The 24,443-nt window shown below is 42.9% G+C and overlaps 1 protein-coding gene across 5 annotated transcripts in view; it reads right to left on the reverse strand.

Annotated features, from left to right (window-relative positions):
• The window catches only part of LOC111588707 (protein bicaudal D homolog 2-like), a 43,974-nt gene that overhangs the window by 9,562 nt on the left and 9,969 nt on the right, over positions 1 to 24,443 (reverse strand). For all 5 annotated transcript variants that reach the window (XR_008602509.1, XM_023299214.3, XM_023299213.3 and 2 more), the window contains exons 2-9: positions 17,005 to 17,217; positions 6,358 to 6,510; positions 5,231 to 5,445; positions 4,891 to 5,140; positions 2,781 to 3,038; positions 2,442 to 2,645; positions 1,766 to 2,314; positions 1,080 to 1,231 (exon numbers count right to left, since the gene is read on the reverse strand). Coding sequence is in view for 4 of the 5 variants with exons in the window: in XM_023299214.3 (XP_023154982.2) it covers positions 1,080 to 1,231; positions 1,766 to 2,314; positions 2,442 to 2,645; positions 2,781 to 3,038; positions 4,891 to 5,140; positions 5,231 to 5,445; positions 6,358 to 6,510; positions 17,005 to 17,217 (1,994 nt within the window). In the remaining variant the exon portion in view is untranslated. The remainder of the gene's footprint in view (positions 1 to 1,079; positions 1,232 to 1,765; positions 2,315 to 2,441; positions 2,646 to 2,780; positions 3,039 to 4,890; positions 5,141 to 5,230; positions 5,446 to 6,357; positions 6,511 to 17,004; positions 17,218 to 24,443) is intronic.

A 24,443-nucleotide genomic window follows, 5' to 3' on the forward strand; every position in this document is an offset into this window, starting at 1 on the left:
ACACACACACTCATATTTGCAGACACAGGAGTTTTCCATGTGTTACTAATTGATTAGACACTACAGGTATATGGAGTTACTTCACCAAGTGCACTTCAGGGTATTGGATTACTGCATGCAGCCTATGTAACCTTCATAATACAATAATATCTCCCCCCACCCTCCTCTTCCTCCTTGTGCACAGCTTAAGCTTTGCTGTGGCTCTCAAAGCAGTCTTAAATGCAGAAGGAAAGAATGTTGCAGTATCTCAGCACTGTAGCTAATATTTACGGGAAACATGGGCATCGTCATTAAAAAAAAAAAGCTCAGTGGAAAAATATTTGATTATCAGGCGTCAAAAATGTAATCTAAATGTATCTTCAAACGCCTATACAAGTACCCAATTAATTATTTCCTTATAGTAAATATGCAACCCCACACGTGCATAAACAAATAAGCAATGTGTGAGCACTTAGTTTACTATGTGTTGAGGGGTGAATTTGTAATCCAGACCCAAGCTGAGGTGGGATTATGTGCAGAACCTTTGACCGGCTTCTTTTCGGAATCAGAAAAGATTAGTGTGTGTCAGCCCATCTGATCCACACACACATACACACACACACACACACACACACACACACACACACACGGGCACACTCACTAAGTCACTGGTCAAAAACAATGCTTAAGTGACATATTTAAGTGATACCCGGATTAGATACCTTCTGTTCTCCACAGTCAGTGTCAATGCAAATAGTATCCCTTCCTGACCATGAATGAAACAAACAATAGCCTCCTTAAAGATGTCACGTTACAATACTGCAGTGACAGTGTCAACATATGGCAAACATGGATTACATTATGACAACAATCCTATCTTTTTCTTACCCGTTTATATTGTGTATGGGCTTTGTGTACCATGATAATATCAAGAATAACACCTGTCTTCTGGGGTACAATTGCCTCTTAAACTGCAGCACTGTTTATTTGCCAGTTTCCTCTGGGGATGCAAACAATGTTCACATCTGCACCACTTTGACTTGTCTGATATGAGGTAAGCTCATATTTTTCCACTGTGCAGGTGGTGGCATGCTTCTTACCGTGTGGCAAACATAGCTCGGAGGGAGGAAAAGGTGGCGGCGTCTTCCTTCAGAGCTTTGAGCTCATTCCTCAGTTTCATCATGGTCTCTGTCACCATGGCCTTTTCATTCTCATACTTGCTCTTCAGATTGGCCAGAGCAACTTCAGCTGTCTGTGGGTGGAAAAGAAGAACAAAAGGGTTAGAGCAGCTGGAAGGAGTCGGGGGTGTATTTCCAACCACAAAAGGTATACTTCTCTTAATATGGGCCCTATGACCTATTTTTTCATCTGGAAGTCATTAAGGTAGGCCAGCGACCTGTTTTTGGCTGTTAATCTCAGTTGCTGCTTTTAAAACTAAAGCTGTGTGGTTCAGGAGGTGTTTTCATGTCTCTCACTCAGTAGCCACACACATATTTTAAAGGCTTACTAGAGCAACTGCATACACATTCTCTGGGTAATGGTTCTTTGTGCTTTACAGGGCTATTCTCCCGTCCTAACCACACAGATACTCAGGGCAGCTGACGCCACACGGCTGCTGTCTACAACGGTGTTTGTTACAGATCCTGTCTGCAAAGCATTTGCTGCAACAGCTGAATTGACCTGAAATAACCTTCTCTTTTCCTCTGCTTCTGTCTTTCAAGGAAAATGCTTGGTAGTGATATTAAGTTAGCTGAATACCTGTATGACACAAAACAGATCAACCAACCTGCTTGTTGGCCTTGAGGACGGTCCGCAGAGTTGCAATCTGTTCCCGCTTGGTGCTGAGCAGGGATTTCAATTTGAGGATCTCCTCCATGCAGGCTTCCTTGTCCTTGTCGGCCACGGTGCCAAGCTCCAGAGAGGCGACCCTCTGGCGAGACAGCTCTGTGGTGCGGTCCACAGCCAGCTGCAGGTGCTTGATCTGGTCTCTGATGATAGCAACCAGATTGTAGATGTTCATGGGCTCGCGTCGGTGGTCAGACACGGGAGAAGGCAGGGAGGAGACTGGCGAGGGGGCTCCATCGCTGAGGTCGGTCCTACCAGGCTCAGGGAAGAGGCCTTTGGTGAGCAGGATGGGAGAGCGGCGGCCACGGCCCTCTGGGCTGCTGCGACCACCCTTACCCTCTTTGTAGAAGTCAAGCATGACGCGGTTGGGAGTCTCGTTGTTGCACATGCAGACGTGGTTGTACAGGGTGGCCAGTTCTTCGCTGAAGGTGACCAGTTCGTCCTGTGCCACACTCAGACTGCCCTGGGACTCGCCTGCCACGTCGCTCAACTGACAACACAACGAAGAGATGCATTAATTAGTCACATTTTTTTGTTTTTTCAAGAGAGGAAAAGGAAAAATCAAATCAGCTTTTTATCCGAATGACAATATCATGTGTACAGAAGTAACATCTCACCTTGCGAAGCTCCTTCTCAAGCTTGGCCTTCTCTTCTCTCTCTACATAGCTCGTCTTCTCCAGGGTTGCCAGTTTCTCTCCCAGTGTTGTGACATCATTCTCCAGACGGTTGCGCTCCTCTTCGTAACGTGACTGACAGGTCTGGTATTCTGCTTTTAGAGTCTTCAGTTCCTCCTTCAGCTCTCCTGCCTCAGACACAGCAACCTAGCCAAGCAGGATCAGTTAATAAGTGTTAAAGCAGCCCAAATGTAAGACATCTGACTTTCTCTGAATTGACTTTTAATCAAGTTTAATCCGACGTGTTATGTTGCTCTCTCTGAACTAGCAGAAGCCAATTACCTTGTACTTGCACTCCAGGATCTCAGGTCCGTTGATGTCCACCTCGTAGTAATCTCCGTCTTCGTGGCTGTCACGTTCTTTCTCGTTGTCCAAGGCAGACTGACGCTCCTTGCTGGCTTGGAGCTTGCGGATAGCATTGAGGTTCTCCGTGAGGCGGTTGACCTTCTCCTGATGCTCGCACAAAGCACCATTAGCCTGCTCTAGCTGTTTCTGGGAGTCCTGCAGGGTGGACAGCAGGTTGACCTTTTCACGCTCCATCTGAGGAGAGACAAAGACGAAACAAGCAATGAGACATGAGCTTAATACACACATGTAATTTAGCATTTTTTGGTAACTCGATGATCTGAAGGATTCCTGCGTTTAAAGCATATCATATTAAATCAGTGGATTATCTGTCATGTGGTAACCCTACACACTATCAGGCTTGTGCTGCCAAAGTATGCGAGTTGTATTGCCCACTAGCCTGGCATCAGAGTCAGGACGACCTTGACAGCTGCTGGAATCAGTTCAGCTCAGCGTTGGCACAGAACCAGGGAGGGTCATCTTACATACATGCACACAGTTGTGCTTATATGAGCAGAGAGCATTTTTAGAAGCTGATCTGTAAATAATATCAAGGTGTCACTGTCATGCTCATCACCATATAAGATTTAATAGTGACAATATACAGCATAATCAAGATTTACCTCAAAAGGGATGGTACACTTAACTAATATGGCTTGTCATTTTGTTGGTTTTCATATCATTGTTAGATGACATTACAGAAATTTGAAGAGGGCGGCTTATGGAGAGCTAAAACACATCACTGGAAGTCCTACTTCTCCAGAATTCATTGCAAACGTTAGATTGCCAAGGACAAATGATGTTGAAGTACTGAAAGTCTCGGATTGACCTCTTAACAAATAATAAACACAACAGGAGAGCAAGAGAATGACAAAAAAGAAACTGCTTGTCTCCTCTGCTCTGATTCCTGCCAGGAATCTGTGGAATGACCAGTCCAGAGGGTTTAGCAGGCAGCATGACATGCTGTTGGGTCATATCAAACATGGGATTTTGTCACAGTTGGCTAGTTTTTCCATCACAGTGTTCAAGCTGAGAACCAGCACAGTCACCATAGCAGGACAGCACTGAGTCGGTTTCAGATTCACACATCAATCCAGCAAACATGTTTACATTTGATGAGGGGAGAGGGGGAAAGAAACACTTAATCCCTGAGCCCTCAAAACAATTACTATCCACAGGTTCCGACTACTTTCTGGTAACCATGGCATCCGATCAGGCGTGACCTTGGACTCATGGGGTGATGAGCAAGCAGATGGCAGGTCCTCTGGTGCCACCACCCGCTGCCTCGCCTCCAAGACCCAGCGTAGCCTGGAGGGTGTGTGCGCCTCCCTGGATTAACTTTGCTGTAAGGGGATTTAGATTTCTGCAGCAGACTGGGGCTGGATACAACTAAAACACTCCTGTCTGAGACACACCTTCAGTTTAACCAATGCACCCTCAATTGGCAGTTGATTAGCAACACCTAGCAAATAAATAGTGTCTTAAAGGTTTTAATGTTCAGTGCTTACTAAGGCTGTTTTAAAGAGATTTTGATTCAACTTTATGATCATTATGGAAGATGTAGTTTGTTGTATTTTTCAACTACATAGTATATAGAGATTTATTTAGATTTTCCTATTAAATGGGATGGACAAAAGAATATAAACGCTGGCCAAACATACATACAATACTGCTGAATCATCATTTCCCGAAATCAGTTGCAGCAAAATCTGAACATTGTTTGAGCAAGTTGTAGTTAATAAACAGGCAACTGTGTATTGTTAAGGTTCAAGGCCTCCGAAATTCCATATCCATGAGAAACTAAACAGACATCAAACATTTAATTTGTTTGAATCTACTTCTCTTTCTACTGAGTTTATCTGTTACTGCAACTAAAGTCAACACAATTTCTGAAACTAGATTAGAATCTGTCAGAGCACTTTACTCCGTTATGCACTCAATTTGTCAAGAATTGATAGTGCTTACTTATTGAAGCCAGATAACAGAGTGGTGTAATTTACTGTTAACAGAGAAACAATGTTCTCATGGTGGAACCACAAGCACAAACCTGCATCAGCTGCTGTTTGAGCTTCTGGATCTCTGAGATGTTAAGTTCACTGAGCAGGTCGTCGACGAGGCTGGGTGCAGGACGGAACAGGTCTTCCTTCTTGGGCGTGGAGATGCGGTTGTCGTCATCGGCGATGGCATTGGCCAGTTTGGTGAAGCCATTCTCGTATCCATGTAGAGCCTCGTCGTTGTTAGGTTCGGTGGCAGCATCGTCGCTGAACTTCAGACCATCCAGAGAAATGCTAAGAGGGCTAAAGGAACAATGTGGGAACAGAGCGTCATTTTGTGTTGTTTATAGTGCATGCTGAAACCTGTGAGCACCTTGTTTGTGTTGTGTTTACCTGTGGTACAGAGTGTCTCCAATGCTCATGTAGTGGGAAAGCTCTTTCCGCAGGGACGCCTTCAGCTCACGCTCAGTCTTGATGGTCTCCAGAGCCTCACTTAGCTGACGATCGGCGATCTCTTTCAGACGGATGGCGTCCTCCAGCTGGCTGTTAAGAAACTGAGTGTCCTCCTCAAGACGACGGATCTCATGCTTTAATCCCTCAAATTCCACCTGGACGAGGAGGAAAGGGAATTGCTTTCATGAGTATTGGAGATCTACACACGCTGAACATCCTAAGTAGATGCAGCTCCAGTGAGAATGAACTCTCAGGCTGATTTGTGTGATGCAAATGATGCAGGATCAAAAAGAATTACACAATTCAAAATAATGTTAATCAAAAACATATCAATTTAATTTCCCTTTCTATTTAGTATTTAAGTTAATTAGATCTGGGAATCTCTTTACTATTGGCTTCTTAAAATTACAGTTGCATCTTTTGTTTAATCCAACAATGTCCCCATTTGATGAATCCAAGGCGAGAGAATATGAGAAGAATTATCAGCTCAGGCATAAAAGCTCTCATCAAATGGAAATACACTTATTGGAAATTCAGCTGCACTTTATGTGTTCAGAGGCGAAAAGGGGATTTTTTTCTTCTTTCAATACATTTGAATAAACCGAGGAAGTGTTTTTTCTACCATGAAGTGTTAGAATCTCTGGTCTGATGAATGATAATCTGTCGGACACGTCCAAAATTCAACAGCAGCTTGAGGTGTTTTTAAAAAACAAAGTCAGCAGCTTATCTCTTACTCTACCAGAGGAATGTTTTTAAGAAAGTAATTAAATCTGAACATTAAAGCAATAACACATCTTTTGGCTGTCAGATAGTATAAAAAGGAAAAGGAGTAAGAGCTGGTGTGTGTGAAATGAGGTCCTGTAGGGCTACTAAGATGCACATGTGTGTTAATGAAAGAACCTGGGTGAGAAGCCTGAAGCAACCCGTTTAATTAAGCCTAACCAAAAGAGGCAGTATGAAGATAACCATCAGTGGAGGTGAATTTACCAAGAAGGGGGATGTTCTGCTCCATCCGTCCTCATTTTGAGACAACTATACCATCATTTTCACCATTTACATCACCTCACCTGACTCTGCTTGAGCACGGAGACCTGCTTCTGCAGCGAGATGTTCTCCTCCTCCAGCTCGGTGTAGTCCTGCAGCAGACGAGTCTCCCGGAACTTGTACTCCTTGATGTCATCACGCAGCTGATTCCTCTGGAGCTCCACCATCTGGCTGTTCTGTGAGGCCAAACCAGGTGGACAGAGAGGGAGGAAAAGAGGAAGAGCTGACAGTGACCACCGTTCCAAATCGTCTTTGACTGAGTGGGAGAGAGATGGCGATTGATTGGATATTGTTGCTTTAGTGTAACTGTGTCACGTTGGCTCTTTAACACTCTAAATCTTGCTGGATAAAACGGAGCTCCCATCTGGCCAGAGCAAACGTGTGTGTGTGTATGTGTGAGTGTGTGTGTGTGTGTGTCTGTTTGTGTTTAAGGCGCCAGGTGTCTCTCCGGGCAGTGGGCCACAAGTGTGCTCGCCTGCCAGTTCTGATGGCACCAAAGAGATTGAAGCCTACTTATCGCTCTCTTGGTGACAGTCATACAATGGCAAGGAGGCTCTGTAAGGGTCTAATTTTCTAAAGAGGAGTCTCATTAGGCTTGATTCTTTGTACATGAGGACACAAGAACTGAACGGAACTGGTAGAAATAAGAAGTGTGAACAAAAAGCGCCTGAATTTCAGTTTGAATTTAAATCAGCTGGTCTTTTGGACCATTTTTTTTTAGGTATAACGATCAATATGTGCTGGGAATGTGAGTCAGTGAGCCAAAATGTTGATCCATGTAAAACAAAAAAAGCAGAGCACATTGTGTTTGCTGGGCAGTTATTACATTATAGCACTGTGTCTCTAATATACTGGAAGTGCAGTTCGATCTCTCTTGCTGCTCAGTAAAGGCACCATAAATTATATAAAGGTAGAGAGGTAAGAGACATGCCCTTCCCCCTCTGGAAGACACTCACATAGACTAAAAGCCATAAGGATCCGATCAGCCCTGCTGCGCCACCTGTGCTCGTCTAACGCCCTGTCCGACCATTTTCTTGTTAGGTTTGTCACTGCCCTCCCACTGCTCTTGGATCATTTTGAAACAGAAATACCCCACAGGACATTTTAGGGGTTTTCCATTGCCCACTGTGGGATTTTGGGGATGTGACTAAGCACAATCAGTGTGCATGCATTTTCCTGTAATTTTTCACCATTCAATAAGCAAAAATATCTATTGTAGTTGATTAAGTGCAACCCCAATCAACAAAACTGGCTTACAAATTCTCAATTTTTGTCATTTTGATGCTGGCAGTTTTCTTTTGATGTTGGCTAAAACCTCTTTTGGGTTCTATGCAAAAGTGAAAAAAAAGCTTGGCAGGAAAAACCCTGCATTTGGGTGAGGAACATCTTAGCAGCCAATGAGTAAGTAAGTAAGGAGAACTCACTGGCAGAAGGTGGGCGTCTCACCCTTTTTGAAGTGAATACGTGAACATGTGTGAGTGTGTAATGTGAGAAAGGAAACAGATCTCTGGATTCAGCAGCTTCTGGACTGACCTTAAACGTTTGTGTGTGTAGGTGAACATGTGTGCAAACTTTCACATGATGATGCATTCTTTTCTGTCTGCGTGCATTTGATGGCAAAGTTTCAGTCAACGCACACAGCTGGTGATGTTATCACCTAAACAGCCACATTTGTGCATATTTACATGTGAGCGGCAGTCAGAGGAATCTCTATAGTTACCATTTGCATGTTTGTGGCTATGCATATGTGTGATGCGTGTCCTCTCTGGAGAGTTGGAGGAGAAAACCTCATACTAGAGAGACAATTAGCCTCCCAATCCCTTGCCAGGTGGCCCCTTCCTCTCATGCTGTTGCCATCACAATCCCTGCACTCGGATCATTTCAGCGACCACGACAAGAGGCTTTCACTTTGCAGACTTTCTCATATCCGCATTACATTGACTGAGTACACATCAGTAACAGTATTGACTTAATAAGTGAAACAATGAGCTGGTGATGACAGGATATCCTGATGGTCAGAAACACATTTTAATTACTAAAAGGTCAGTGGTTTGATGCATTTCACTGTATCATGCTCAGATCCCATTCAAGACAATGACCATGAGAACAGTACTACAACTACATAGTATTACAGTTTTCTAGCTAAAGAACATCAAGATAATGTGACTCAAGAGACTTTGATGCAATGCAAAGCAATTTGTTTCTGCCTTTTTGTTGCTTGAATTTCCTTGCTAATTATTTGTCTTACTGAAAAAAGGAATGCAGTGACAAATACGTTGCTAAATCCCCCTGATGAAGAGTACATGCTCCTCATTTGCTCTATGTAATAATTAATCGCTACGTGGAGAACTGAGTAGAGGCTGACGTTTGAAGGTGGATTAATATTCATTTGGGGTTCGCGCATGTCTAATGAGCGTGGGTGTTTGCTGTGAGAAAGCCCCAATGTCAGTGCTGTGCTAAATAATGCATGAGCTCACAATACAGATCAGTCGTACCACAGAGCTTCTGTGCAGTGGTCCTGACTTCTAAGGCAAAAACTAAAAAAAAAAAAAAAAATCTGATCTAGATATTCTTGTTGTCAGCATGGGAGTATCAAACAACACACACACAATTAAATCTTAAAGACTGTGAACATAATCTCAACGTAAGAGCAGTTTTTAAATCAACAAAGCTGTGCCAGCTGGCTGTTCGGGTGTCTTCCTGTTCAGGGTTATGTGGCTCAGCTGGAGGGTCAGTGCTGTTTGGTCCAGATGAATACAGGCCACCACTCAACCTGATTTAGATCCCACTCCAATCTGATTAAAATGTATACCAGGGCCTTGACCTTTCACCTTGCTTCCAGCTCCAACGAGCCCCTCAGAGACTGGCAGCAGTGTTACACTACCCTGCTGCCGAACAGAAGATTTGCTTCAATTCAACAGATCCTGCGGTGGCCATGTGTGTTCCCGTGTAAACAGCATTTAATTCAGTGAGGGGAGCACAGCTCTCTGGGGAATGCTCGCGATGAATTACAATCATGGGTGTTTGCGCGTGTGTGTGGCTGTCAGTACTGAGGTGTCATATTTTGAAGGCAATCTGTGGTGCCACCAACAGAGAACCTATCAGTGAGAAGTTGTTAATGAACACAGGCTGGAGTGTGGTTTGTGACTGTAACTGTTGTCACTACAGGTGACGTCTGGACAGCTGCCTTAATACGCCCACACACATACAGACAAATGTGCCGCTTCCATGCAAAGTGGGTGGCATTGAAAACACCAGGTAGTACTGCTACACTACAAAACTGCAGCTCAGGCTGATGTATTATTTGATCCTTGAAACATACTACAGATGAGTGCATGCATGTGTATATGCCTGATAAAGCATATGAGCTATTTTGGTCAGACAAACCTTCCCTAGGTTAAACAGATCTGCAAAAAAGTCACTACAGCACATTTCTGTGGGTCAGAGTGTTTTCTAGCTGCTCTCGCTTTCAACTCTAAAGCTTCTTTGTCACTTATAAACTGCTTTTGACAGCATAGTGGGGCTGAGCCCGCTTAAATCTCACCAAAGCTCTGAGTAATTTTTGTGTGTTTATGCGCGCCGCTGTAACCTCCACCTCCATGTGAAATAGCTGCATCACTCAGTAAGCCACTGTGACCGGTTGGTGGTTTCAGGCTTAACACAAGTGTAGATTAGAAATGTTCTAATGCTTTGATAAAGGCTCTGCTGTGTTCTTAATAACTCCAGAGAAGCCAGCTTGCATTTCTGAAAAATCCATATTTACTAACCTCTTACCCCTGGTTTGGTTCCCTCGAAAGTGCTTCCAGACTCCCAGATGGCACGAGACTGTATTATTGATATAATAGCGCAGACAGGCTTGATATAAATTTATTTTTTATCCTCTTTCTGCACTATTCTGGTAAAATCTCACTCCACTGACCCCCATTTTTACTCTCTATCCTCCTCACTTTGCACTTTAGTAAAATGCACGAGCTACATTTCTGCAGAGAAACTCCCAGATGGCATGACACCAAGGGCACACTGTCTCAGTACTGCTATTTTTAACCCCTTTCTTGCCTTCTTTCTTATACCACTGACCTCCATTTTGCCATTTTACCAACACTGCTGCACTCTTTTTCCAACCCCCATCTTCGTGTCTCTTTCCAGTGTGATAGAGGCCATGTATCAGTCACAGTTGAATTCCTCTCTTGTACTGAGCTTTAGTTCCATTGCATCCACCTACCGATGCTGTATTACAGATAACTATTTTGGGCTTAAGTTAGCTGATGAGAAAAAAAAAACTAAACTTCAAATATCCTGTAGGCTCTGCAGCAAGTCAAGGTCATGTCAGTCCATGTTAAATCCAACTCTACCAAGCCAAACCCATCCCTTTATTACCTTGAGGAGAGATGAGGAATGAGTTGCAGATGCAGTGCAGCTCAACCACCCCCCCTCTGGTGTAACTTTGAACAGAGCAATAAGGAATAAAGGAATAATGAAGCTCAGGGGCATCTCGCTACTGTCAAAGCGAAGAATGTGGGTGAAAGCCGATCTGCTTTCATCCTCCTCTCTGCTGCGAGCAACTGTCATTCTATTCACCCTCCCCAGGATCCATTAGGAGGAGAAAACACAGCCAAGGTCACACTTTTCACTGGGACAATTAAAAAAGTTAAAAGTGAAGGGAACCCCGTGAGCGAGTGGCTTGTGGTGCTCTGCCCAGTGCGTGACTGTGGAAAAGCCCACAGGGTGAAAGTGTGCCTGCCTGCACTTAACTGTGAATTAGCGATTTTGAGGTCATTGGCATGACAGAGGAGAAGAGTGGAGAAACGTGTTTAGAGCCATTAGTTGAAGGATAGGCCTGTGTGTGTTTGTGTTGCTGTTGATTTATTAGTATCGATTGATCCGGCATGAAAAACCTCTGCGGTCCAGTGATTCAGGGGCTTAAATAAAGAACAACACATTTTCAGAGCTTCCTTAAAGCTGATATCACAATACAAGCATAATTGGGGATCAATAGAAATCTTAGAAATGTATTTCAGAGGCGCCCCCTAAAATAACTATCGATCTCAAAGACACATGGCTCATGAGGCAGCTGAAGAGGTAGACTAGGTAGTGTGTGCGTCTGATTGTGGGTCACTTGTAACAGCAGTAGTAGCAAGTTTTCCCTTTCTAGAGCCAATTTCCAACCTTCTTCCTGTTTGTCTTCTCATACAAAACCCTTCTCTTGACTAGCACAGGACAGGAGCTGATTTGTCTTGACATTAATGTCACAAAAAATAATGAGGATCAATCGACATCAACCCCCTACGCCCTCTAGGACTCCTATTACATTAGCCTTACGTCAGATGACAATAACAGGGAGCAAAGAGCAACTCTACTTGGATCTCTACGACGCTCAACTCTCACCTTTTTATAATCAAAGTAAAGCCTCGGCACCACGACTGGAATCACTCTCGTGCCCATCTGCTCCACTGAAAACCTGCAGCCTCGTATTCAGATTTCTTCTGGTTGTAATAATCACAATGGCCTTCCTCACAATGAGCTTAAACCTCTGCCCTCTTCCACCCTTTTAAACTCATCCCATCAATGCAGATATCTCCCCTGTCTCAGTCCCCCACTTCTCTGTCAGGTGTTTAATCCAGTCAGTTGGAGACAGCACTTAAATTAAAGGGATGGGTTAATGTCTAATAGCCTCGTCCACAGTGTCAATGAGGTGGAAAAACCAGCCATGTTTAACATCTGAATGGCTTCCACATTACGGTAACTGAAAAAAAAAGTTTATGTGGGAGAAAAAAGGCATCCAAGCATGTGAATTAATTCAGGAAATGAAATGAAGAACTGCAAGCAATCATGTGGTGATACTGAGGGGGAAGCACATGTTCTTTGCTTGTGAATAGAGTAAAAAGATAGACTGAACTACATGGATAACATCTTGAGCATTTTTATCTGAAGCTTTCCTTGATAATTTCCTGAGAAGCAGGCGATGGGGATCCCCATTCAGCGAGGATAATGGCAGGCATCACTGTAGGCTCATGACATGAGATTGGATTTAATGAAGTCATGCCTATCAGGGTGCGCCTCCTGACAATGTTACTGGCTCTTTGTTGGAGGTTTAATCCTATAGACAACACCGTAGCAGTGAAATAGGTCTTATCAGCGCTTTGGGCTAACATTCGGTTCTTTGGCATGAGAGACTGCCTGGGAGGTTTAAATGTGACGTACGTAGCCGGCTGTAATGCTGTAACTGAAACGGCTGTGGATGAACTGTCCTACACAGACGCAAAATCCATTTACACCGAGCGAAGCTGCCAGATCTGCGGAATTATGACTGATTTTTGAACAACACACGGTCAAATTATGATTTCTATGCCTTTTGCAAGCTTTCTTTCAGCTGCACTGACACCACGACAGTTCTCCCTCTAAATGCATCGTAACCATATGGAAGAAACCTTGCAAATGTGCTTTTACCCAAACACAAAAGGGCCACAGTTTCGGCCCAACTGTCAGTTGCATCCCATGATAAAATTGAGTCGTTCAATTCCCCTCGCCGCTAATATGATTAGCCATGCTCTCCCAGAGAAGCAGGACCATCCACTGCTGGTGTTGAATTTACTCTCATTAAGCCCTTCTCCTTCGCTAACGGATTTTAGGCCTCCTCCTCTTTCTTTTGTGCACTACTCGTCGTCTCCTAGTGCCCTCCTCCACCCCCTCCTCCTCTCCCAGCCTGAGCATTTGGGCTAATTTAAAATCCAGGAGACAAAAGCTTCTTTCAGTCCTGTCACTCCAATCACAATGCCAGCCTCAGTGCCCAGGCTTCCTCCATTTGCCTGCCACACACACTCCTAGCACCCACCAAAGCACCATTAGAAGGGTGTCATTATCTCCCATACATGGCGCAATTTACACCCCAGACCCTTTTATCTAACCAATTAGAGCCGTCCGGGGTCCATGGCACTGCATTGGGGTGTTTATAAAAGGAATAGCGCCAGCAGAAAGACCACCATGCAGGTCACCAGTGCAACCCCAGCTGTAGCTGTAAATCAGATATGCAGCAATCACTGTATTCTCATCTCTCTCCAAATTTATACTGGAAATAAATGACCTCAGGTGGGTAATTTAGGAGCCAAAATAGTGATAATGTTCAGGTTGATACTAGATGACTGACAGGAGCCTGCAGGCCAGTTTTATACACAAGAACTCACGCTCTGTTTCAAAAACATGTCTGCTATGTTTTATTTTTCCACAAACGCATCTCCTCATTGGATTGAAATGGAAAATTATGGTCTGCAACTGCCTCTTCCCCTATATTTTCATTCAGATTCAGCAAAAAGATTACGCAAACAAACCAAAAATCCCATTTTAAAACACATGATAAAGGTCTGGTATGATGTTAAAAAAAAATTAAAAGAAACACAAATGCTGTCTCAGTTTAGTCCCATCTGGGGGAATCAGCTCTTGCCTCCTGGAAGAGCCGACGCAGGATTTAAGCAATGGAGCTCTAAGGGACTTAAAACTATTGAAGACCTTTACCTGCCGAACTCAGATATTCTGATGACCTTTGAGCAGCTTATCTCCAACTACAATCTTAGCAAAAATCACTTTTTTAAATACATCCAGATTAGAAACTTTATTAAAACTAGTCAAAACAATGAACATAGGAAACCTAAACAATCTTCATTAGAAAAAATGATGCTAAAAAACAGCCAGAGAAAAGGTCTCATCTCAGAAATTTACAATCTACTGACATCTTCATCATCAGAAAACTCGCATCACAAACGCAAGGCCTGGTCAGAAAACTTACAATTGGAGATTTCAGAGGAAGACTGGAGTTTGGCCTGTGCTGAAACACACACCAAATCTATAAACACACGCTATAAGTTAATTCATTACAAATGGTTAATGAGGACTTACATCACTCCAGTTGAATTAAATAAATATGACAAAAACATTCTAGACATCTGCACAAAATGCATAGATGCGAAGGGAACTTTTTTTCACTGTATCTGGCAATGTAGGAAAATAAGCCCATTTTGGGAGGAGGTGAGGAAAACAACAGAAAAAATTATTTCAAAACAAATTCCAACAAATCCAAAATTTTTCCTCCTGGGACTGTATCCAAAAAATTCCAAATATAAAAAACATGAAAGAGCTTTTATAGACCTCAGCTTGCTTACTGCTAAGAAGTGTATTGCATTACTTTGGAAATCAATGAGTAGACCAAGTATCAGCCAGTGGTTGAGACAGATGCTGTCAAATCTCCCTGTAGAAATAATAACTTACATTTTGAAAGACAAGCAGCAGGTCTTTGAAAACATATGGCGACCCTTTGTGAAGTACGTCAAAGATCAAGATTTAGCAGACCCTCAGATTGATGAGTGATTGATGGACCATGCAGCTTCTGCACCTGCATGTTTATTTCTGTGTATATTCTCATAGGAATGCATGTGCACTTATGTACTAATATAAGGGCACTTAAGTGCTGATTTAGTAGTGTTATCTTTGAAATAACAGACTGTAACTGGACTTGCACTAAAGTTTAGAGAGGAGAGAAGCAGTTTGCTTATTTGTTTGCTGTTACTTTTTGTTTGTCTGTTTGTTTTTTGTGTTGTTGTTTTTTTTAAAAGCAGCAAAACAGTTTGTATTCAAGTTTCTATACAATGTAAAGATGTTTCCATTGCTGGGAAAAACAAAATAAAAATATTGTGGAAAAAAAACCAAAACAAAAACATGTCTGCTGAGGCACATCTGGCTTCGATAATGCTCAACTTATACCAACTTAGAGGCAGAGCTGAGCAGCAGCTGACCTAATTATAGTGGAATTTGGAGCTTGTTGGAACTTAAGTCTTTGTGAGTAACATGCCATTTTTAAGTCTGTCACTAATCTCAGGAGGAGAGGCTGTTGACATCTGTCTGAAGCAGTGACTCCCAGAAAACAGCAGTGAATTCTGCCGTGGCGGGCTAAAAGCTCAGGACGCGAGTCGTTTTTGTTTTCTTTACCTGCCTAATCACCATCTTGTCCAGCAAAACAGAGGATTCAGTTAAATGTGTGGTACAGAAACAGAGATATATGGTTTAAAGTACCACACAGTGGGAGAATTTTACAGAAATTGAGAAACGATGTTCTTAATGTCATGCTGCAGAATGTAAAGCTCAGAAGCACTTTCAGCTTATCCTCAATTCTTGAATAGTCTTTGGGCCAAAAATGCAATTACAAAAATGTCATTTAAAACCAAAGAATTCCTACATAAAATGCTGATACAACGCAACAAATTAAAACAGGCAGAAAACAGACCTCCTGTCTCATATTTCAAGCACCATGTACACAAGCCTGAGCTGTGAGCGTCATATAAATCAAGGTAAATGTAACATGAGTAGCCTGTACTTTCTATTCTCATACAGCCAAACTCTTCAAAGAAGCTGCTGCTTCAGATCTCATCTTTACCATTCTAGACAAGGCTAGTGTCAAGGGAGCAAGGACCTTTGCATCAAAGAAACCTGTCTGAAGGTGAGAGATTCCCTCTACCTCCCTGTCAGACTCCATCCATCTCTTTTCATCCCTTTATGTCTCCCTGTCTTTGTGTCAAACTTGCTTGCAGTGTGATTTCAACCCATACTGCCCTCTTGTTATTTCAGTCCTCTCATCCCCAGCAGCATCATCCAACACGACCGCTGGCAAAGACACACAGCCCACTCTCTGGGTCGTGCTGTTGTCTCTTCTAATGAGGTCAATGAGCAGTGAGTATATGTAAATAGCAGCGGTGAAGAGGTCGGACTTTGTCCAAAGTGGGACGCAGACAATAAAGGTCTGCATTATGATATTTTGGGAAGCTTGCAGGAATTTGAGAAAAATGGCTCAGTTATACTACAGCCAGACAGATTTAGTTTTTTAAAAAATGGTTTGTTTAAGGTGGGCCTTTTATACTGATTCATGCAATAGCTTAAGCAACAAGTTTAACACTATTTCAAAAGCATATTAAGAGATTGTTTATTCATATAGGATCTTGTCATCTTTTGTACCAGAACATATTTCCCATGGCTTTACTATTTTTCTTGTAATCACAACTCCACCCTGGATCTAATTATGGGTGCAGTGGATCACATTAGCCTTGAAGGTAAGGTGTTTCTACAGTCATTAGAGTGTGATTAATCTTGCTTCGACATGTCAAAAACAGACTAATTCATGGCTCTGCAGTCACACCCTAATGAATACAAGTTTGGACAACAGCAACACTGAAAATATAAATGAATTGAGATGCAAGTATACGGCTGTATATCCCGCACTATAAGCCTTTGGTTCAGTGCTTGACAACTCATTTGAAACCAATAAAAAACCTTCCTCAGGAGGTTAATTATACATGGCCTGAGACTGATTAGTGACGAATCTCTCTTTGTTTTCTGCAGCTTCAGACATAAAAAGCTTTCAATAGCCTCAACAAACACTCAGAACTGAGGTCATTTTCAAAGAACTGATGTAAAAAAAACAGACCACTACAATACAGTATATTCAGAAGAAGAATAATAAGGTTTGAGATGGCTTTAACCGGTCTTCATATGAGCAGTGTGGATAAGTAGCCTCACATGCTACATCTGCAGCTGACTAAATAGATCGAGTTAGCAAATTCATTTTTATGCTCTTATTATACTAGGAATATAAAAGTCATGTGATTTAGATTATGCTCCTCCTTCCATACCTCTCTCATGTCTTGGGAGATGGTGTTAAGGCGTTCGTTCTCGGACTGGGTGTTGGCGAGGATGTTGCGTGTCTGCCGGAGGTCGGTCTGCAGCTCCAGGACCCTCTGCTCATAGTAGGCCTCCTTACAGGCCGACTCCTGGATTAGAGACTCTTCACGGCTCTCCCCATCTGCTGCCACCTTCCTGTGGTTAGAGTAGGCTTGTCCAAAGGCCTAGAGAGACCGAGAATGAGAGAAGAAGCCGTTGATTAGAAACGACAGCATCGTAAGTGTTCAGATGGAAACGGAAATTAAAATGTGAAATATCAGGATTGCAACTGACAGAAGGTTTATCGAGCCATTTTAAAGTGACACTGATCTGTTCTACTGAGGTTCAGCTGAGGTTCAGCAAACCTCCCAAAATACTGCCGCTGAGATAATCAGTTAGGCTCCATCTGGGCTGCATCATCCTGCTCCCCCCCTACCTCCCACCCCCGTCTCTCCCTCTTCAGCTGCAGGATGTTGGCTGCTCTTGCACGTGTTCTGCAGTGACTCCACAGATGGGAAAACCAAACAGGAAAAGTAGAGCAAATGGACTAGTGTCTGCGCGATCACGAGAAGCCTGCATCCTAATGCTCTTAATACCTTAGGAGATCACAGCAAGGCAAGGGAAGGCCACCAGATATTATTTGATTTTATGGACTGTCTGAAAGGGATGACCTCTGTGAAGATTAAATAACTATGAATGAAATATAAGCTAAGGCTTCTAACATATGTAAAGGAATATTCTGCAAAGGCTGTGAACAGTCATGCGCTTTGGTTGTGTAAAATGAAAGACTGGATGTTTTATAAGGGCTGACTTAATTTTAACCTTAATTTGTTTATAACCTGCAAGGCAGTGACAAAAATCATGAACAGAGACATAGAGACAGACTTTCACTCCAGCAGAATCTAGGTTAGGCCACGCTCTCCCTTCTCTAAATAATCACCTTCCTGATTACAGATTTCATTTTCAATCCCATACCCGCCGGTGATCGGATGGAAATTCTGATTCTCATCTTGCCTCACAGCTCCAGTGTAGGCATTAATCTGAAATCACCTGAGGCACTGAATCTGACCTTGTTTGGAGCTGCAGCGTGCACTCTCTCTTCTCTGTGACCTGCTACCCATTTACACTGCACGTGACTGGCTGCGGCAGGATTTTCTCTGTTTGACTGTGTATCGCATTAATCCCAGTAATTCCTTTACAGAGAGGAAAATCAGGAAATTTGTATTAGGCAAACTGACCTACTTGCAGGACTTAGAGGAATATGTGAATGTGTAAAACTAGTTTACTGGGTGACATCATGTCGTGTGCATGGCGGCCAGAATATGTTTCACACTCCAGGAAAGACGATGAGGGACAGATAAACTCTGGCACTGAGGCATGATATGATTTATACAGAAGCATCTTTGATAAACTGAGTAGCATCTGCCAACAAATGAAAGGAACCTTATCTTTCCACGGGCACATTTTCTGTGGGTAGGTGCCACAACTAATTGTGCAATCTACTAAAAAATGTCACAATGTCTTTTCACTTTTAAAAACAAGAGATAACTCCTAAAACTTTGATCCAGTAAGATCAAATGCAGATTAAACCATTACTCCAGAACTGAAATTAGATGATTAACTGATAAGGAGGATGACAGGAAAAGGAACAAGAATGTACAAATTTAGCTTCTTAACTGTAATGATTTGTTGCTTTCCTTTGTTCTATGCAACAGTGAACTAAATATATTGTGATTCTGGCACATTGGTCAGACAATATACAAGCATTATGAGGATCTAACCTTGGGCTTTAACTGTGGTGTACCTTTTTGTTAATTTTCTGACATTATATGGAACAAATAAATAGTTTTATCAAAAAAAATATCTGTACATTCATTTAGAATAAAAGCAACCACATCCTATAACGTACATTAATAGACCACTTGCATTTAGCAAGCAAGTGCTCTAAACTGATGATATCTAGACACAATAAAAACCTTTAACCATTGGGAGTTGGTTTATTATATAACCAAAGTTCCTGTGGGTGTTTATTGTCAATAAATAACTATTGGCTGTAGCTTTTGATAAATTAGTGAAACACTCCCCTTCATACCTCCCCCTGCCATCCTGCTTCCACAAATTGCACCGTCTACCAGCAGGAGGCTGTATTTGATTAAAAAGTCATTACAGGACACAGGATTAACCCAATCAGAAATCAGTGGAATCCCATCATTATAATCTTGATTGTTGGTTCATTGGTACTGAAAGGACTGCAATCAATCCAATCTAAGAGGCCTGTCCTTCAAGCAAGCAGAGTCCCTGGTCAAAACCCACTGACCCAAGGCCTTTAATCTGAGCTCCCCAAGCATTGGGGTTTAGGCTACTTTTAAGGGCGGGTAAATTGGGGACGCACACGGCCAAGCCTATAATCTCACAGTGAGCTGCCCGCCCAATTTATAATTCATCTTTAGCTCGCCATATGTTGCAGTTTTTACATTGGACATGCAAGCATGGATTATTAATCTCTTGTAAAGCTAATCAAAGGCAGGTCCTTAGTTATTAGCATGTTGTCTGGACTGGATTTCCTCACAGATGATGGTGGCTAAAATGAGGAAGAGTCTAAAAATGAAGAGATTTAACCCTCTACAAAATACAGTGACTGAGACCAGATGAGTGCATACATTATGAACTGAGGTTAGACACCCCTGCTGGGCTGGTGTTCATGCCATAGGCTGCTATTTGGAGATCAAAGCACAAAACCACTGTGATCACAAAGCTTCATGTGACTGACGAGTTGATAAAATGAGTGCAGTCGCCTATGACCTTAGTTAGCCGTCACAATGGTTTCATTAGTTCCCTACACATCTCTCACAAAGTAGAAAACCAACCACCAAAGTCATGAGACTAATAAAAAGACTGTTCTGTTGGAGCATAAACACAGACTAATTAAAGGAATGCTGCTTTGTTTGTGTTTTTAGCCTTAGATATCAAAATACTGGTTTCTCCAGTGATTAGATTTGTTTTACACTCACTTAATTGGCTAGCTGTATGTTTATCTTTCAGCGAAAGATGTGTTGCTATGACAGCATGTTCTTTGACAGGATAGTCTTGCGTTTAAACTGCTTGTGTGTTTGTGTTGAACACATGGTGTGATCACTGCATTGACTTCTAATCCAAGGTCAGCCTTCGGAGGCAAAGTCAACTGATTAGAAGGTGACACAAATCAGGACTCAAAGATCAATCGTTCCTCTCTGAATTGTGATCCCTGCTCAGGAGTGAAGGGAAATGCTCAACACTGCCACTACACTACAGCTTTGTGCTAGGAAGTAAAAGTGGTTAGAATATAGGTCACAGAGTTCACACTGGTTTTCTCAGCTCAGAATCCTCCTGTGCATGTTTCTCTAACACAGTAAGCCCAGAGCACAAGGGGAATGGTCTTTGGTTCTCTGACAGGTAACAAAAAAGATCAATACAGCCAGTCTCAGAGGCCCTGTGGAGCTGAAGTACACATCTAAAATTCTATTTTCTGTTCCTGTTCTGCTGGCAGAGATTAGTGTTTCTGTGATATGAAGTGAGAATAGGAAGAGGTTGTCTCCAAAGATATGCATTGTTTTGGTTCTCCAGAAAGGAGAACCAAAACAATGCAGTCAATACACAAGAGGTGTACATAAGACTGGATTTAAGGAAGAAGTCGGGAGTATTTCCGTGGATATGAGTGAGGCTTCTAGAAAACCCCTGCATCAGGACCAAAACCCAATTAGAACACCTTGGATTTAGATCTGATTCTTCTATCTGTGGTTCAGCTCTAATCATCTCATTGTTAAAGTTTTCATTTAACCCCCTGTGGTCTCACATCCTGGCTCTAACAGGAAAGTAAAGCTTGCTGCATGAAGACCAGGCAGAAAGCCAGACAGCTTCTCTGAAGTCTCAGGATATAATTAACCCTTGTATTTTTTTTTTGTTTGTTTGTTTTACTGGTGGATCAACAACCTCATCAAATTCTATAAATGAAGTATGTTCAGTAAATGATGCCAGATAGGGCACAGCCAGACTTGTCTACAGTGCAATACCAGACAACACACGCTCGAGATGTAGAGATGTGACATGAATTTGGCAAGACTTAGCAAAGTGGGCTGATGTTGAGCTGAAATTTTCAGTCTCTTCAGCAACATTCTTGGGCCATGACGGCTTCTGACGAAAGCGAAACAATACAACACTGTGTTGTTTGTATCACTTTAGTTACTCATACAGAGTCGACCCTGGATGCCAGAGCAGCGTTTCAGCAACACTGAAGGCCGGTCACTGTTCGAGCTGCCATTGTAGGCGACTGCAGAGGAAGAGAGGTGGAGCAGGAAGGGAAAACAAACACAGAATGGACTGTCTTGCCTCGTGAACCACAGCTCACGTGGAGTCTCAGTTTGCGATGATAAACAGACATGCTCTCGTTTTCCCTCTCCCCGTCTTTCTCCATCTCCGCTCACAGGCCACTGCGCAGCCAGCAAACCTTCGAAAAAGACAAACCGCTTGAAGGTGTGTGTCGATTCTATATTTAGCTGTCCACTGCCAACCGTTCATAATACACATCGCTTGGGGCATGAGGTTAAAATGCAACTGGCGAATCAGCGGCTTTCTGCAGCTCATACATATGACTTAGCGTTGCAGGCTGACCCAGTGCTCTACACAAAAAAGCCCCACTACGCTACTCTTCATTTACTTGTCTGGGATATAATAGCTCTTCGAGTTATTTCTGCGTCAACTGGCTGTATAACATGGTTCTGTCAGGAATGCGATCCGTGTCACATGGCAGCAGTGAACTCGATTTACTGAGTTGCTGATGAATGCATGTACAAAAGCAAATGACATTTGCGATAATGAGTAACAGAGTAGCTAATTATTTACTTCAGACTTTACTCTTCAGATGGGAAGGAAATGAAAAGACAGAATTTCTTTCTTCCTTTGACAAATCCATGGTGGTTATGATTAACTCTTCGCTGCTTTCTTGCAGTGGGGAGTTAAGCTCCTTCTTGCTGTGCTGACAGCTTCTCACCACATCAGAAACTCTAAATGTGGACCTTTAAGAAACATTTCTCCAAGAAAAATTATGAGAGTATTGCTACAATATCTAGGAGAGACAGTTATATTTAACATTTAAATGTATGCAAGGTGCTATATGTGCCAAACAAAAAGAGAAGCAAGGCGAGGGTGAGAGAAATGCGAATAAGGGAGGCAGTGATATTAGCTGTTGCTGGCACAGAGCCACATTGATTCACTGCATAGCACAGAGCTGCTGGGCTATTATTCACACACAGGCCTGGGCAATTTCACAGACTCCCCACACATACACACAACCCATTTCCAATTTTACCAGCGTGCCCTGCAGTGAGCCATGCTGCAGCACCTGGTACTCTCGCCATGTTGAGGCTTGTTCTCCCATCTGAGGAGGAAGAGGCGAGTGTTCAAAGCCTCTTAGGGGTTCCACCAGCACTGCATGAAACTCATGATCCAGGCGATGCACTGCATGCCAATGGCAAGGAAAACTCTATAGAGAATATAAGAGAGCTGAGGTCAGAGGAACATACATGCATGTGAGTTTATGAGATACACACCTCACGCAAAAGAAACTGTATTGCCTCAACTGAATGTTATTCTCCCATCATGAGACCTGAAGGGTGTGAACCTCGTGAAAACAACCACAAAGCTCTGCCAGATTGTGGAGCTATTGTGCTGCAGACCAGGACAGAAAACTAGAGAACGCCAGAGGGGATGGAGCTACTGGGAGAAGGTCCACACATGCAATTAAAGCACACACATGTATGTGCACACACACCAGGGCCTCTGTGTAAGAGCAATGTACTAATCAGACTCATGAGGCCCTTTACACGCCTCACTGAAGAAGTCATCCCCAGCCATAAAAAATATCAGAATAGCATAATTGGGCAGCATGAGCTCAGTAATACAAAGCTGCTACATAAATTCTCCATGCTTGCATGAGGCTGTAATGATTAGGCACTAGTTAGTGCTTTCATCAGACCCGGCCTGGGGAAAACTACATGTCATATTTTATTCCGACTTCATCCAGGCCACTAATCTAGACTCAGCATTAGAAATTCTGTCTGAAGTCGGGTCTTTGGTCAGATCAGACTTCATGTTCAAACATGTTGCTAATCTATATTCATTATATGTCTACAAAGAATGGATCGCTGAGAAAATTGATATTCTTTACAAGGTGAAACACCTGCAAAAGGAGGACACCTGGGCCCCTACTACCATTACCCTGTCTGGTTCAGGCTGAAGGCTCTATACTCTGGGTGTTCACAGACCTGCTCCTGTATTATTACACAGTAGAAACAGTCGTTATGCCTTGAGCAGTGAGCTAAAGAACCTGCTTCTGAGCAATATTTATTTAGCAAATATATAAAATGAAGACAAAATATGCATGATACTGATAGTCAGTCTCATGAGAAATTACCACCCATGAGTGAAATACAAGCCAAGTCTAGAAAACAAACCATGTTGCAATATCAACATTTACAGAAAAAAATGATTTTGGCAAAGTTAAACGTTTCCTGAAAAGGTTTGTCTTGACTTGGGTTACCGTTTTTTGTTTCTGTTTTGTATGCTGCAATGAAAAACTGTGTGTTCTGTCTTGGAGAGATGCACCACAATGTATGCTTTTGGCTCCAGTGTTTAATCTTCACAGTCAATTAATCGTAAGGAAGCAGCTGTTTATCACTCTGTTTGTTGGGTCTATTGTTCAGTTGCTAATTCTGCTACAGAATGGAGAAAAAGCCACAGCGTGCCTCAAGAGAGAGTAGTGATTCAATAGATCCCTAGAGATATTCTGCACCACTATACCGGCGCCTGAGCCAGAATCTGGGATCTTTATCGATGCTCATATCACTGCAATGTTCTACCGGCAGCAGCTTTGGGTATTCACTACCTCAGTCATTTGCAATGCAAAGACTTCCTTATCTGTGCTTGCCTGTAGTCAGCCTGTCGGTTCCCCTTTCTGCCTGTCTGGATGAGCTCTCCAAGGTCCACGCGCCAGGCACCCCAGGGGAAGAGCCGTTGTTATGGTTACTATGGCAATTACAGTGACAGAGCGAGCGGCGGTCAGTAAAGGCAAGGCAAGGCAAGGGGTGCCACTGACACAGATGGCTGTTTCAGAGCCCAGCCCACTACAGCTTGTTCTCCTCCCTCTTTCCCTGGTCCCATGCCTCTCCAATTTGAGATTTGTCTGCACAAAGAGCTTGCTGGTCTGCGGTTGCTTTGAAGTAGTCTTGTTTTTGCTCTTCGCTATCTGATCAAGTCTACATCACAGTAAACAGCAGTGAATCAGACTGAAAGTGTGCGTTTTAGACTATTTCCCAAAGGGCCCCCGATCCCTGCAGAACGTTCACATTTGACTTCCACAGCTGAACAGCCTCTTGTT

This window comes from Amphiprion ocellaris, chromosome 8 (assembly GCF_022539595.1).
Source record: "Amphiprion ocellaris isolate individual 3 ecotype Okinawa chromosome 8, ASM2253959v1, whole genome shotgun sequence".
Classification (NCBI taxonomy): domain Eukaryota; kingdom Metazoa; phylum Chordata; class Actinopteri; family Pomacentridae; genus Amphiprion; species Amphiprion ocellaris.